The 16,568-nt window shown below is 40.3% G+C and overlaps 1 protein-coding gene across 3 annotated transcripts in view; it reads left to right on the forward strand.

Annotated features, from left to right (window-relative positions):
• Positions 1-16,568, forward strand: part of RAD51B (RAD51 paralog B) — a 417,762-nt gene that overhangs the window by 171,025 nt on the left and 230,169 nt on the right. For all 3 annotated transcript variants that reach the window (XM_063332869.1, XM_063332868.1, XM_063332870.1), the window contains exon 8: positions 12,635-12,731. In XM_063332869.1, coding sequence (XP_063188939.1) covers positions 12,635-12,731 — 97 coding nt within the window. The remainder of the gene's footprint in view (positions 1-12,634; positions 12,732-16,568) is intronic.

Genomic DNA, 16,568 nt, shown 5'->3' on the forward strand with positions numbered 1-16,568 from the left:
TCTCTCTCTTTTCTTTTCTTTTCTTTTTCTCTCTCTCTTTTCTTTTCTTTTCTTTTTCTCTCTCTCTTTTCTTTTCTTTTCTTTTTCTCTCTCTCTTTTCTTTTCTTTTCTTTTTCTCTCTCTCTTTTCTTTTCTTTTCTTTTTCTCTCTCTCTTTTCTTTTCTTTTTCTCTCTCTCTTTTCTTTTCTTTTCTTTTTCTCTCTCTCTTTTCTTTTCTTTTCTTTTTCTCTCTCTCTTTTCTTTTCTTTTCTTTTTCTCTCTCTCTTTTCTTTTCTTTTCTTTTTCTCTCTCTCTTTTCTTTTCTTTTCTTTTCTTTTTTTTTTTGATGTTTACAAATAATTACATAAAAACTGAGGTACCAGTAATTCTGGTGGACCTGATGTGGAGCTGTTCTCAATGATCACCAACTTCCCAAACAAATTGATACCAAATTTTAAAAAGAAAAGGAACACCTTTGGGTTTGAATTGATTTGCTTTTGCAGGGATTTCACTATTATCAGTCTCTTAGTTTGATTTGTTTTAGTATTGGGGAAAGGTTTGCCAAAACAACCCTGCAGGGCTGATCCTCCCTGCGACACAGAAGAGATAACAAGCTTTACGGTGTGCTGCCTTGTGCATGTATTGAAGCAGTGACCTTGAGGACTGGGTTGTTATCTGAAGAGACGAGACATTAACTTGAGTATAGTTTCATGGGTCCGTGATTTTCTTTGGACAGTCTCAAATACTATTTTTCTGTATTAGGCAAAGCCAAAGCGGGGTGGGTCATGCTGCGGTCTCAGCACAAAAATGACTCCTTGCATTTTTCTGAGTTCATTTTCCATCTTAGGCCTTAACTTTCAAAGAGGTTTCTAATGATTCATATTTCCAAGGAAAGTACATTCCAATTTAAGCGAGTTAGGTAGGTAAATAGAAATTTATCATTTTAAAATGTGACATAAACGGCAATTTTATTGGGGAAATACTGACTAACTCTATTTCCTAGTGAAAGGATTTAGAAGAAATAGGATACAGAGGCCAAGACAATGCCACTGAAATTCCAGACTATCTTGAGCCACAAGATACTTTTTCCGCCCCCGCCCCCGATACTGAAGAGAAGAAACCTGACTGATTTATGTCCCTCCCCTCTTCTTTCCTCTGGGTAATATCAGATCAGACATGTTTGGAAAACAGTCATGCACACACATGGGTTTGGGTTTTTTTCTGTTTTATTATGGACTATTATCTTTAACTCGTAGACCGTTTTTTTTTAATCTACTTTTGTGGAAGAAGAATTTAGGATAATCTAACTCCTGAGAAGCAAAGCTTCCTAAAATGCTGTAGCAGTTTTCAAAAAGAGCTAATAAAACTTCATAACACAATGCACTATTGTGTATTTTATATAGGTTGCCTTTTTTTTTTAGGAAAAATTGCTTCAGAATATCTTAGTTTATAAAAATGTATTGAACATTATAAGTGGAAGGATGTTAAAATTTAAAGCTCTTTCGATCTAACTTTGCAGGTTTAGGAGACAGACAAAACGTAGCCAAGCAATTTTCCTTTGCACTGTGTTAGAGGTATGTTGGTCTATTACAAATCTCAAAACTTCCAATTTCAGCCTGCTGATGAGACTAAAAGATGTTGACTATTAAAACAGTTACTGGTACAGCAGAAAAATACTACTCAGCATTCAGACTGGTGTGCTTAGCTGTACCTGCTTTATTTTGTACATTTGTTGCATTTTAAGGGAGGCTGAAGCTACTGATGGTTTTGAAATATTATAAACATTTCTGGTAGAAATTAATTACTGGCTAAATTGCAGGCTAGGCTGAAAAGGGTGCAAATGCAATTCAGTATATGAAAATGTCTAAAATGTAATGTTAATATATACCTACAGCTTGTAGTAGATATAATTTGCAGCTGTTCATTCTCACATGTTCTTTCATACATTTCTGAGCCCTGGGTCACAGGGAAGTGAAACCGATGGTGACTTGAGGGACTGTTTGTTTCAGCAGCTGGGTGTTTTGTTTTCTGGATGATTTCCACTCTTTTTTTTGCAGCCAATGCATCTATAGAGGATGATAACTGAATTTTGCTCATGAGAGCATTTTGAAATCACCAGGGGCACAGTATTCACTTAAATGGGCCTTGGTTGCACTAAATAATGCTGTCAGTGCCTAGTTTGCTCCTGCTTTCTTAATAGCCTTCTCCTCATTTTGTAAAAATTATTGGTATATTGGTTTGATTGTCAGGCGTCTGAGCGATAGCAGTTACTACCCTAATTCTCTACAGACCTGCTAAATTGCCTCGGGCAAATTGGGGGATGGAGATATATATCCAGATTCCCTGTTACCCTGTACTCAAGATCTACTGACTATGTGCGCTGAAATAAAGCTACATGATTATCTAAGGAGAGCCATCATAGATAATTACAAAAATCCTGTCTGTGTCTGAAACATGTTCAGTGAAAGGCAGCAGCTACCAGAACACAGCAAGAAAAGAAAACTCTCTAACAAGCGTCGTGTAAAGCTGTGATCTCTAACATCGCCGTAGGCTAGAAGAGATTCGCTCCACTTCTGTGATGCTGATAAGAGTATGTTGAGTGTAAAACAATGTAAGCCATGCGATGCCGTCTGGTGGTGGTGTTAGTAGCTACCTGCCTGTAAAGGTTAAATGAATAGACAAGGGGGAGCAAATATTCCTGTAGTCCGCTCTTGCCTGCCTAAAAAGTAAACAGAAAGGCTCCAGTGTGGCAGGGCAGGCGAGGAAGTATGGATTGCAGGGGAATTGAACAGCAAAGCGTTGATGGGATTTCTAGTACATCCTAAAACTGCTTTCTGCTGCTTCCACGAGGCACCGAGGAGCACTCTGAACTAACACTGTCCTCCCTCTAAAATTGTTGGCATAGGGTCACCGTGTGGGATAAGGTGGAGCTAGGGAGAGTGTTTTAAAAGCCGTTCAGCAAAGCTGTAAATTACAGTAGCCCATTGAGCTGTTCCAGTTTGCATCCAAGACCCAGTGAGTCTCCTGTGACCCGCTGCCTTGAAGGCTTGAAGGAATTAATTGGAAGGAATCTGAGGAATTAATGGAATTAATGACATTGAGATTGAGTTGTGCCTTATATGCTATACGTCTCCAGATCTGCATGTGTATGTTACTATAAACAGTCTTTCTGATGGGCTTGTCAAAGCATCAAAATCAAATAAAAAAGCTGGTACACTAATTATCAGTTTGAAATAGGCCGTGAGCCCTAAATAGGCCTTTGTTAGGAGTATTTCATTAGTTGGGTTCATATTCCTATTTAGGTGTTAGGAAAAAACTAAATATAGACAGCTGTAGAAAAACTAAACAAAATAAACCCCAAGTACACAAAGAATTATAAATATATAATTTGCTGGATAGATAATACATTGTCCTGAGATGTCCTATAGTGCTCAAGTGAGTATGAGCCCTTTCAACTCTGTCCTTGAAGTCAGGGTTTAGGAGCGGTAGTAAAGATTTGTGATACCTTTAGTCAGTTTGCTTAGTGTCTGAGCATCTGTCTCTACAATAGGAGTAACAATACATTTATTCCATCACACGGTAGTGAGATTTAATGTCACAGAATTTATGTAGGTCTGGGTAAATTTGAAGTGCTGGACAAAGCAGGGTAGGTGCATGGCAGAAGGTCTGAACTCAGCGAATGAAAGGAAGGATCCTTCTGTCTGCTTTCTGATCTGCTAATGAAAGCTAATGAGTGCCAATAAACTAAACTAGGTTTTTTCATTGAGAAAAAAATAAGCATAAATTTTGACTTCCTTGCGATCCTATTAAAGAGTAGGAGACGTACTCAGCTCTCCTCTCAGCCTGGAGCATGCTGGAGCAGAACAGAAGTTCTGTACTACTTTGCTGCTGTTCCAGACAACCCAGTTTCTTCCCCATCCTTCAAAAACAAACCAATTAAAACAACCAAAAACCCTGTTGCTGAGAACAGCGTGTGATCTAAGAGCGAACTGTGAATTTGGAAATATATTTTCTTTATTCTTTCACAAGACAATTTGGCATTCATCAGAAAACTCCCTTTTAAGTGGTGCCGTTGGCCGCTTTGAGAGTGCAGAAGGTCTTGGCTGTAAAAGTTGCCTGTGGATTACAGTGATTTCCTGCGAGGTACTCCGCGTTGGCGCAGCTGGTGTCAGAGCAGCCTCTTACTGTGGCCCCTCGTGAGCTAGGCACAGGAGCTCCGTTCAGAAAGCCATCGTTACGCAGAGGCTGCCAGGGAGGGTGGAGGAGAGGGAAGGTCTTGCTGGAAACCAACCCGGAGCTCTGGGCAACTGGCAGGGTATGAAGGCGGGTGGCAATCCCTCTGGGGGGGGGGTGTCTTACGCATGTCTCTGCAAACAGGTCTGTGCAGGCCGCTGGATGTGAAGGCCTTCCAGGCACACAAACCTTTCTCGCCGAGCAGCACAGCGCGAGGGTGCTGCGGTGCGGATTTCGAAGGTTACATTTGTGTTGGCTGCATTCCTTGTTCACAGAGGAGGAAAGGCTGAAGACCTTTAGGCTATCGCTGGGTGGTAGCTATTTCAACTTGAAGACGTGTAGCTGCCTGAGAACAGCGTGCTTTTGTTTTGTTTTGTTTCTTTTTTTCTTCTGGTGGAAGTTTTATTAATTCATTGTGATTATTTTTAAGCAGTTGGCAGAGATGTGAATAGACGCTTTACTTCTCCAGAAGGCTTATGGAATAAAATTGCATAACTTTGTACTTTTCCTATGCAAAGCAGGATAAATTGGATGTAAATACAGCGGCCAGTCTCTGAAAGATTCCTTGGTTTCTTCCGACTCCTATTTATACCCAGTGAAATCCAGTGACTATAAAATGACCTCTGCTGCTATGAATTACCTCACTGAGGGAGGAAAGAGGAGAAGCTTGGGTAGAGATACCGTGGCAAAACAGGAGGTGGAAGTCCTGTCCTAGGAGCTCTAATAAGGTTACAGCTAGCAGCAATGTGACCTGAGCAACAGGTCTCTAATCTTTTAAAAGGACTTTGTGTGCCTTCCAGAGAAGCATTACTTTCTTGTTTCTATGCTGTTATTCTGTTTAATTGTGCTTTTTTTTTTTTTTCCTGGATGCGATGAAAATAGGTAGAGCTGAAATTCCTCTGAGGCAAGGCCAACACTTGTTGCTAGATTGCTTATAGGATTAGGAAGTGTTTCTCAATAGGTTTCCAGTGGTTTGTGTGTATATATCTGTTATTCAGGGAATTATGCCAAATTCCGGTGACATTGGTTGAGATGTGAATTTGAACAGCTCTCAGCACAGAGGCCTCCTCTTTGCCTTCAGTCAGGGTAGCTGCTATGCCTTTGTGTCTGAAAACATCTACCTACTTCCCTCTAACGTGAGCATCACCGTTACAGCCTGTGCCTCTGTCACTTATAAACGAGATGGCTGTAATGGGTGCTTTTTCTTTCATCTGATTTAGATTAGCAACAGTTGTTAAATGTGGGCACTTGTCTGTTGCTTACGCCCGCCGTGAAGGAGCTTCGTGCTTTCTTTGTTAGCTACAACCATTTCAGTACCACATGTAAAATTACTTTTCAGTATCTTTGCTAGTTAGGCCTTGATTAAACACCAGAAGTGGTGTTTGACTTTGAACATAGGAATTTCATTTATTATAAGGCTTTTTACTTGTGATGGCTGGGCTCTGTAGAGTACTTGACATTATTTTAATTCTTCCCTACAGAAACCTGAGATGCTGGGGCTGGTGGCCGCTCATACTGGGTGGGTGTGGTGATTTGCTTGGATTTGGGTTGATAAACTGTTGGGTTTTCTCTTCTTTATTTGCTTTATACAAGCCAAAATAGTTTACATTTTCTAAGAATGAAGATATGTGTATATATTTAATCTCCTCTCATAGTGATAGTTGCGATATGAGTATATTTGGTTTGCTCCTGGAGCCCAGAACTGTCTCAATTTGTGCAGAGGCTTTTCACCAGAGAAGCCCACTCTCCTGCGAGGTGAGCCCCTGCAGAGCATTGCCGCAGTAGGCAGCTTCGAGTGTCCCAATAGCTGTGGACACTTGAAATTCTCTCTTTAAAACTTATTTTGTTTAAGAGCTCTCAGTATTGCAGTTCAGACTTTCACTTTTTCTGTCTACAACTCCCTGATTTTACTGAAAATGCACAGTTTTAAGGAAGATTTCTTCCTTGTGAATATTAGGTACAAGTCCTGCTGATGTCGTTGACAATTTTTGACAGCTTTTGTGGCAAATGGCTACTGATGCTGAAGAAAATCTCCCTGAAGAAACAGGAGTTGAAAAAAAGCTAATTCAGTGTGTAGCTTAGATGAAGATCACAAGTGCCCTATTACTATGACAGACAGTGGTAATTTAGGGTTTTTCCTTGAGCAGACTGATGCCAGTCTGGAGGAGCTGTGACAGGTTCCCAAGGAGAAGGCTGCGGTTCTCACAGCTGTTTGAAGCCTGCTGCTTCACCCCAGGTTTCTCACTGTTCCCTTTTTCTGTTTCCAGGGTTGGTGCCTGCCCCATCTGGCTTGTGGTATTGCTTGGTGCACTTTTCCTTTTGCTGGTGCCTCGACAATAGTCACCATTGTCTCGACCCCTTACTGACCCCTGGAATGCCTCATTAAAAGCTCTGTGCTTCAGGGGAAGGGAGAGGAGTCTTCTCAGGGACCGCTATGAAGAACGGCTGGGGATCAGTAAAACTTCTTTTCTTCCTTCTCTGGCAGGCAGAGTCAGCATCCCAGCCCTGCTGACTGTCACTTGTATTTGGTGCTCTCTAGTGACATTGCTTGAGACCAGTGAAAACCACAAAATACATGAACTAATAAGGGCGGAGTAATTTGGGGTTATTGCAAGTGTCCTTGTGCTTGCTCTCCCAGCTCAATAGGAAGCCTTTAATAAGAGTTTTCCTAAATGGCTGTGCATGCGAAATGGGGAATTCTGCTCCGTTCGTTTAACAAACAGCCATTTCATGAGAGTGGTGGTTTTTTTTTCCTCTTGGTACATTCCAAAAGACTTTATACCTTTGCTGGTTACTGATTGATAGTTCTGTGCTGAGCTCCCTTTAATTTTGCAATAAACTAACAAGGAGACTGAGACCACAAGTTTACAGAAAATGACTTATTTACTCAACTGGATTTACAAGGATGACAAAGTCAGATTTAGTAGTTTCAGTGTGGTCCTAGGACGGGCAGGAGGAGTACTTGAAAAATTGTACTGTATAAATAACCAAACAAAAAATAGTTTGCTTATTCTTCCGTGTAAAGTAGTCATATTTCAGTTCTTAGGCCAACTTTCTCCCAGGACCCGCAGGGGCTTTCCACATATGCAGGAACTGTGCTGTTCCCAGCAAACGGGGGTGTTGGGAGTTTAGGCACCTTAAATAAGTGTTTTTACTTTTCTGATGTGCTTCTGACTGGCATCTGCTGAAGTCACATCAGTGGAAGGAGATTCTATTTTCTCAACAACATGTAAAGATTTCAAGAGAACATAAACAGCAGTGTTGACTTATGGATTAATCTTAGAGGTAGCAATGACCTGTCTATAACATGAACACTATTTTCCTTGAGAATTTCTTGTTTCCATTTTTGTCTGGGAATCAGCACCTATAAAAATTGGGGAAGTGATCATAAGACTAGGCATTTTTTTTTAAGGAGTCTAAAATTAGGAACTTGAAAATGTGTTCCCACTGTCTCCTTGTGTTTATCTCCAGGTTTTCTAACAGTAAGGAAAAGGATTCATCTTGCTGTCTTAACACTTCTAGTGGTTAGAAAGGGTTATTTTACAATCTAAGGTTGCTATGCTGAAGTAAAAATCATAAGATTGGGAAATTGTGTGGTCAGTCAATTGTGTGGTATTTTAAGTAGTAGACTTTTTCCCAGAAATTATTTTGAAATTTGAATCTCAGTGAGTTTCTACAGTGTTTGTAATTCTGTCGGGATTGGAAGGCTGTGGACTGTAAATTTTCCTTTGTTGAATAGCTAGTTTAACCAGTTGCAAGTGAATAGACTGAAAGGTTAAAGGCAATGGTTCATTGATCTCCACAGAAGACTGCATGGGGCAAGTTTCCAATGTTACTGAGCTGTCTAGCTGACCTTTTTGCCTTTTTTTTTTTTTTCCCCTCTTCTTTAAGCAGTGAAGGATGTTTTCCATTCATGCACAGTCACTGGCTGAAGAAGCCCTACGCTCTTTAGTCATCACAAGGTAGAAACAGAAAGCAGTAACACAACCTCTTACCTGTTGCGCATGTCAGGACACAGTTGTATGTGGAGAGCTGTAATTTTTTTGTGACTCTTAGTGCCTTAGTGATAATGAAAGTATCTCTGGTAACAAAAATATTTTGTTCCATTACTTGATGGTGGAAATAGGAGCTCCTCTTAAAATACCGGGTATTTTATAAAATACAACGTATTTTAATGTGATAACATTAAAATATCATGTAGCAACGTTCTCCCTGTTGAGTGTTCCGCTGGAAGATAATGAACTCACGATTGGCATCAAACCTCTTAAGTGGAAGCTATGCTTGGCTGGTAATGACGCCCAGTATCTGACAAAAGGAACCACAATAGAGGCAAGTTTTCCTTACCGACTTAGGCTGAGAACTTGGCAGGTCTCCTGTACTAAACAGGGCAAATCTAATCTGTACTTTAATGGCAAATCTCCAGTGAAAAGTTGAGGAAGTGCTATTGCTAATTCAGCGCAAGGCACTCTTTCTAATAAGCCTGCTTGGACTTGTGACCCAGCCTGTTTCCAGGCGCTGTTTAGCCACAAGAGGTGGTTTCTTTCAAGTGTGGCACCTAGCAGACCAAAGGGAGATACTCTAACCTTCTTCTTCATAATGTGGGTGATTTGTAACGTATGGGATCATTAAGATCAGAACTATCATCATATTCTGTGCACACATGTATGAATCACTGTGTGAGACTCAGCTGATTCTGTCCATGCACAAATGTGACTACTCATCAGAGAGTCACACAGCTCTCTCACTCCTTATCTCCTTTGTCTACCTGTATATTCTTTCCAAATTACACTCAGGCTTAACCTTTCTCTCAGACACCTATTTGCAACTTTCTGAATACACTGAACCATTTCAGAGGATAGCAGAATGGAGTGGAAGGGTGTCTTTCAGGTTGGTGAAGGAGACTTTGGGGAGAAGTTAATACATTCTTTAGATGTGACACTGATATCAAGTGGTATCAACATTCAGGGTTTCCAGTTGAGCGTCTGTAGGATTGGGGACTGCTGAAAACATAGGGTCTTGTTTGAATGGCACTATTTACTGCCAAGGTATTTTTGACCTAAGTTTTACTCCGGGAAAAAAGAAATCGTAGCACTTTCCAGTAAGGGTATGTGATTGAAATTTTGAAGATAGATGTATGTATTCAGAGGAATTCTCTAAATGTGAGTGTCGTAACTTCTCTCTTTGGAACCGGACCTGAGTAAGAGCCAGCTTTTTTTCTTTCGTTAGCAACCCATGGCTTGTTTGGGCCAGTGAGGGTCTGGAGCACTCTGCACACCTGCAGAGTGAGGTTCAAACTGTGTTATGGTAGGTGCACAAAGATAAGCATTAATTGTTTGATAATAGGAGTACCAATATCTGATGGAATAATTTTGCAGTAAGTGAAGCTGCAGAAGTGTGACAGGAAATTTGATGTCAAATCTAGTGCTTGGCTAACAGCCTCTTGGCTTGTACTTATGGGAGAACCGAATCTCTGCATTAGCTCTGCAGGCTTGCAGAAATGAAGAATAATTTTCAGTGAATTCCAAAATAAGCATTCTGTACATGCATATGGCTTCATCTCAGAGGAAGTGTGCTTATTCAAGATAGTATTTAAACATGTATTTAAGCAAATGTTTAACTATCAGTGAAGTCATGGAACTAAGAATACACTTAATTCCCATCCTCAGAGCAAGCCAGAGAGGAACATTTACTTGGGTAGGACTCTGCGTTTTTAAACTGACTTTTTAAACAGTGTAACAGGGTGTCTAGGATATTAGTATCATATAGTTATTGAAGGACACATCAGAAATTGAAATCTAAGTTCAGAGGCGTAGATTGAGTTAAACATAAAAGGTAAAGAAGATTTACAGTCCTACAGTGAACAGTGCTGTGGAGTTCGTGGTTAAAGAGGAGGCCAAAAAAGCTGACAGATACAAAAACATGCAGTTGCATTATACTTGTTCATTTTTCTTTTGATTTTTGAAGCCTTTAAAGTTAGTTCCCTTTGAAGGAGAGCAGTATGAAATATGGTGTGTTCATGTCTTTTTTTCATTTAAAAAAGATCCTTAAGCATGGTAGCTTTTCTTTAAAATGTGGTGTATAAATAATAAAATAAGTGATGGCACAGTACAAAGATTATTTTGGCACAGGTCTGGGATGACTGCATTGCTTACAGAGCATTTGACACTTGTGAATAATGCGATCGTTGCAAAAGTGCCAATGAAAACTTCATACCCCACCAGTGCATGTGCATGTATACGTTCGTTAGTGCGTTCTGTTTCAGCACATTTTCTAGTACCGGATCGAGGAAAAGCTTCAGTGTTGTGCCATATTGTTGCCATATTGATGGTTGCCAGAAGAGTCTCAATGGACAGGTGAGGCTGTGTTTTTTTTGTGACACGGTGAAAACAAAGTGAAAACAGTGTTAAGAAAAGGTCTTGCATCCTGTTCCTTATCCCTCCTGACTCTTGGCTGCCCACTCCTTTCATTTGCCTTGAATCAGTTTTGACGTTCATCCTATCACAAGGATGAACTTGCTCACTAAAATAGAAGATAAGTACCCTGGCAAGAAGAAAGGAAAAAGTGACTTTTTTTTCTTTTTTGTTATTAAATTGAATCTTATCTTGTAATCTCATTAACAGGACAGCCAGCAGTGGCTGCAAGGGGTTTTGTGTGCCAGGCCCTTTTCTGTTTGCTTTTGGGTGCTTATAGGTGCACGCAGCCACTCTGGGGGAAACAGCAGCAGGGTGCGATGTGCTTCCTGTGTGTTTGCTGTTGGCAGTATTGCAAGTTGTACCTTAAGAACCTTAGCCTAGATGTAAGACCAAACAAGGCTGTTACCTGCTATATCTGTGTTCACTGCAGTGGTCATAAATGCCCAGTCCCAAACGGTGCAACCTATGGTTAAGCTGGGCAGGGTGGTGGTAGCCAACTGAAGTTTGTCCAGAGCTTGCAGTCAGTAGCACAAGAGCAAGACGGACATCACTACGAGGCTCTGAAGGTCTTGAACTCCTGTTGAGTAGATGAAGATTTGACTTACAAACTTTTCGATTTAGTCCTGTTGATAGAGGCCATAAAGCTCTTGGGCACCGCGGTGCCTGTTTACAAGCACAGAGATGCGTGGGCCCACGAGAGCAGGGAGGAAGAGTTATGGTCTTGGTAAACGTCTCAGACTCTATCACACTGTTGGTAGCTCACGTCATGCTGCCTGAAGAAGACGCAAAGCCCCACAGCAGCACTGCTGCCATTATGACTCTGTGATCTGATACCGCTTCTGTGGGATCTTGAAAGAGAAAGAGAAAAAGAAAATGGAGAGTGTGTCATATCGCATTACTGAAAGTGTTGGAAAGGAGGAGGAAGCCATGACCATAGGGAGGGGAGGAACAGTGGAGGGAAGAGCAGAGAAATTCCTCTTCCTTTTAGCAATGGCAAGCTGTTAATTTATTCCAGTAGCATCATGAAACCGCGTCCTCAGAGTAGGATGCGTAGGATCATGTGTAGGATTCCTTTCTCCCTTCCTCCTGTGTCAAATACAGCTGAAGACAGGCCATTAATTTCAAAGAGAGTTTGTTTGGAGTGGAGCCTGTTCTCAGTGCAAGTAGAAGGATCACTTTGGTTCTTTAAAAAAAAAAAAAAAGAAAAAGTAATTTCTGAAGTTTTTGCCAGTCTGCTAAGTGGACACCAATTGTAATTGCGGAAAGTACTGCTGCTTAGAGATCCAAAGCATTAGGAGATAATGGTGTTTACAGCTGTGTTCTCTCTGTGGTGTTCGCAGTGTGTGCTGTAATGCTTTATGTTACTAGGAAAAAGTATATGTTCAGAGGTGCAAGAAAAACTGTTCATCTCTTGCAAACAAGACGATTGCTGCTGCTGTCAGAGGAGAGCTCTGTGTGGGTACTACAGTCTGTTGTTTATCAGAATCTTGTGATCCTGAAAAACACTGAAAAATCCTCTTGCATAGAGATAACCCTGTGAAATTTAGTACTTTTGTGCTTCGGATCAGTGGGGGTGTATCCCTACAGCACCTTTCTCCACGACACTGTGGAGAAGAAAGTGTATAAGCTGTGTGGAAATTACTAGGAAAATAGATTTCCTATTTGCCTATGAAGAAAATGATGCTTTTTGTAAGAAGCATCAAATGGTTCATTGGAGAATGAAGCTCTTCAGAACAGTAGTTTCATTTTAGGTGGCTTTATATATCAACATACTGTTTTTCAGTATTTCATCTTTTTAACAATATCCCTTTTCCTGCACTTCTTGCAATTATCTCTTTCAGTTTCTGGTAGTTCAATATTTTCTGAGTGTTGAATTTGCTAAAGGTCAGAATAGAGGGTTGCCTGGATGCTGTGCCTGGAGGATTCCAGTCCTCTCGCCTAGGTTGCTCTCTGCCTTCCAGTAGCTATAAAAATTAATTTCCCTTCCCCCTCTCCCTGTCTGTTTGCAGGTTATCTTGACGAATCAGATTACCACATCATTGAGCAATGGCGTTGCGATCCAGGCAGACCTGGTGTCTCCAGCTGATGATTTGTCCCTGTCTGAAGGTAAGAGATCCCTTGTATCAGGACTGAAACTCCACACTGACACAAATCTGCATTGTAACTTGCAGTCTTCTGTTGAAATACAGGGGTCTGCGAGAGTCGAGTTATCAAGCCTAACAGAAAACACTCTGGGAAGAAAAATAATTTTTCAGTTTCTCTGAAACGCCAGTTATAAATAAAAAGAAAGTAAGTGTATTAACTAGAAGGGTCTGACACTTCCTAAGGGCTGGGAATGAGTTTTCGAGCTGTGTCAGTCCTATAACGTGTTCCTCAGCATTGTGCTTTCATTCACATGCATTTAGAGCATTATTTTCTCAGTCTTCTGAAGCTGCTGCTAGAGTTAATGCACAAGTTAGGCTACAAATTTGATCTTATCTAATGATTATCAGTGATTCCAAAGAGAAAGAGCCCAGTCACAAATGAAGGAGAGTGAATTCTCAGGCCCGTCCCTTGCATTATGCTCACCTGGTTTTCAAGTACGGTGCCTCAAATTGCAGGTGTCGACATTGTGTGAATGTAGCATGAAGTTTTGTGTGATGCCATATACTACTTTTCATCTTCATGTTTCTTTTTTCTGCACAGAATTACAGACAAGCACACACTTTTGGGTAATAGTGAGGACTTATTGTGCTAAGAAAAGATAATTCTGAATCAAGTTTTGCAAAGTAATATAATAATTTCAGCTTTCCCCGCTTGCAAAGAATAGTCAGGGTACCCTCAGTCCAGGAGAGATGCAGAGAAGTTTGCTATTTAGAGTTCAGCTCATGCATAGACACAAATGTATGATGTAAAGCAATCCTCATCTTTCCTGCAAAGGCATGGAAATCGCATGTAGACTTTCTACTCTGTATAATAGGGGTATTTCCCCTCTTTCTCTCCTTGTTGCACTTTCTGGTGGTTCTGATCAGCTTACGGTGGTTCTGAGTGGTCACAAGCAGGGCTCTCAAACTTGTCTGACTAAACACAAGAACGGCTTGGTGGCAAAACCAACTAAACAGTGGCTGAAGCTGACATTACTTCTGCAACTCATTTCAATGGACAAGAGAAAGAGGTTGAAGACAGATTAAACAGAATGTCAAAGAGTAGCAGATATCTCCAATGTAATGCTTTAATGCTGATTGATGTGTTTACTTCATAATTTTGTCAATAGGAGCTTGGGCAAAACGTGGCCCGTTAAATCATTTTGGAATTGTGCTTGCGGCTTTTGTTGGCTCCATCCGTTGACAAAGTATCTCTGAAGTTCATTGCTTGAATATTGCTCCCTATCTATGTCAGAAAGAGTTGAAATTTGGTAACTAGATTTGGAAGAGGAAGGCATCATTTTTCATCTTTATGATTTCCTTCTTGGCACGAACTTGTTGCACAGTCTCATGAAATGCTCTTGATTGCAGTACTTGTGCTTTTCTTTGTCCTTTGGAATTGCTCTGTATGAGCTTCCTCTGAAAGAAAAGCATAGCTGACCCTGAAGTGGAAGTAATAACAAAATATGTTGTCAGTAAAACGTATTTTGTTCTTGTGGTTAACATATTTGAAGAGTCTTTGGAAAAAGCATGGAATAGTTGTAATCTTTCTAAATTTTCCTGCAAATGTGAAAGATTCTCAGTGCTGTATATGAGCCATAGTTCAATAGTATTCTTAAATCAGGACCATGTAAGAGATGGTATAATGATTTTTATAGCAGTTACAACATACTAATGAAGCTATCATGTTGTGTCTAAACTCTCTACCACCATTATTTTTCACCTTTTAACCCAAGAATGGGTTCAAATGTGTTGGCGCTCCTGCGTGTGTTGTTTTCCTTGTTTTTAGTTAAGGGTCTGAAGTAGTAAAATGTGCCAGCATGACACTTGTTGAAAATGGAAACCTTTGGCCTCGGAACAAGAACAGCATAGACAGCAGCAGTGCAGGCTCCTTTGGTAATCCAAGTTTTTTCAAGGGATGCCGGGGTTATAAGCTTCTTTCCTTCTCTCCCTTCCTTCCCTCTTCTGTCGACTAACGTTGACACAGCATTTACATACTGTATTGTATAAAGGGGGAGCACAGTGCATCTTCACACTATGTGGGTTTCTCCGTCTTTCCTATCCATAATATGGTTGCTTCTGGATTTCCAGTTTGCTTCAGTTTTAACCCATTCAGTCTACCTGTGAGAAAAAGCAGAATTTCAGGCCCATTCAGCATTTGATTTCTGTGTTTATCTTGCTATCAAAAAATACAGATATAGCCAGTGTTTTTCTTTTTTAACATCAGGGTGTTGACGTGTCCTGAGAAAGTCCCCTCTAATTTATTTCATGTTAGCTATTGAACAGCCTGAAAGTACCAATATTTTATACTTATGACAATCTCGAGTACTCTAGGAATCCTTAATGAATTAGTCTTCTAGGATTAGTCTGATACTCATAATGCTTACTGCTATTTTCCAACTGTAGAATTTGCAGGAAAGAGTAGTAGGTGAGTAGCCCAAGCGCACCAAGTGGATATGTTGCTGAGGCAGGAACAGAGGCCAAATTCATGACTGTGTTCTTACCTCATTCTTCCTTTTCACTCATCACCAGCTGAAGCTGAATTTGAACCAGTGACCGAGATGTGAAAGGACCCATAGCACATTATTAGTCCTGTAGGCAACTCAGACCCCTTGGTTTGTATATGTCTAGTATGTTGTTTTAATCCTATCTGAAATCAGAGTCCTGTCACTGCAAATGGTTTGCTAAAAGGGTAATCTTTCTTAGAGGCAGAAATGAAAATTTCAAACTGAATGTGTTATTAGAAAGAAATGGAATGTTACAGTGGCTTTTGGTTTTGCTTCTGATTGTGCTTTAGAAGGGAATTGCTTGGGTTATGTGTTAGATTGGGCAAGAAACCAAGGAAGCTGTTCATCTGATGTGTGACAGAAAGTTAATCTGATGAACAAGCTGAAAGGATATTGTCAAGCTGTTTCAGGCTCAAAGCTTGTCTTCTGTAAAACTGTAATCTTGCGCATGAAAACTTGTGTCCTAAAACTGTTAGATTTTTATGAGAACGTTAAAGGCTTTATAAAAGCAGTGCTGAGTGTAAAATCCTGCCACTTACGTGGCAATGTAAGAATTGTTGAACTGCGTTTGTTGGTGGTACTTGTAGGAACTGATTATGTCCAGCTAAATTCCCAGATCTGTGCATGCTACTGCTTCAAGACAGAAAACAAAGTGCTTAGTTTGCTACAAATTAAAGTGGTGAATAAAATACGAAAGTTCCTGTAGCTGTGGGCTGAGTCTTTGCATTTATTTGGCCTTTACAGGCTTGCCAGATTATCATCTGAAGGAGTTCAGTAAGACTAATAATGTTTTTCTGAAGCTCTAAAATTCTTAGGCACATAAAGCTGTCACTTCTTCTCTAGGAAGCAAACTCGGTTTTCATCTATAGGCATACCATTCTTACGTAGTCTTCTTGCAAACCCTGTCATTGTCAGGGACAGACTGGAGCATGTTGTGAATACTGCTATTTCGCGTTCATCCTTGCTTTATGAAATAGCCTCTGTTTAGCTCTTCCAGTCAAAGACAACTTCGAGAAGCCTAAAGTTATTTTAGATTGCAGAGATGGTCGTGTGAGCCCTGGACTGTCACTGGGTTTCAAGATGTGGCCTGAAGAACTACTATTTTATTATTTAAACATGTAAAAAGTAGCCCTTAACCCAAATAAAATGTAAAAAGTAGCCCTTAACCCAATTAAAATATTTTTTAGTAATTAAAAAAAAAAAGATTTAAGCTGCATTAGGCTAAGTGAATAATGGAAATGGAGGGCAAACAAAATGTTTTGTATGACTGTTAATTGATGGTTTTAAACAAGTTATCTGTGGCTGTGACTGTA

This window comes from Chroicocephalus ridibundus, chromosome 4, assembly GCF_963924245.1.
Source record: "Chroicocephalus ridibundus chromosome 4, bChrRid1.1, whole genome shotgun sequence".
Lineage (NCBI taxonomy): Eukaryota > Metazoa > Chordata > Aves > Charadriiformes > Laridae > Chroicocephalus > Chroicocephalus ridibundus.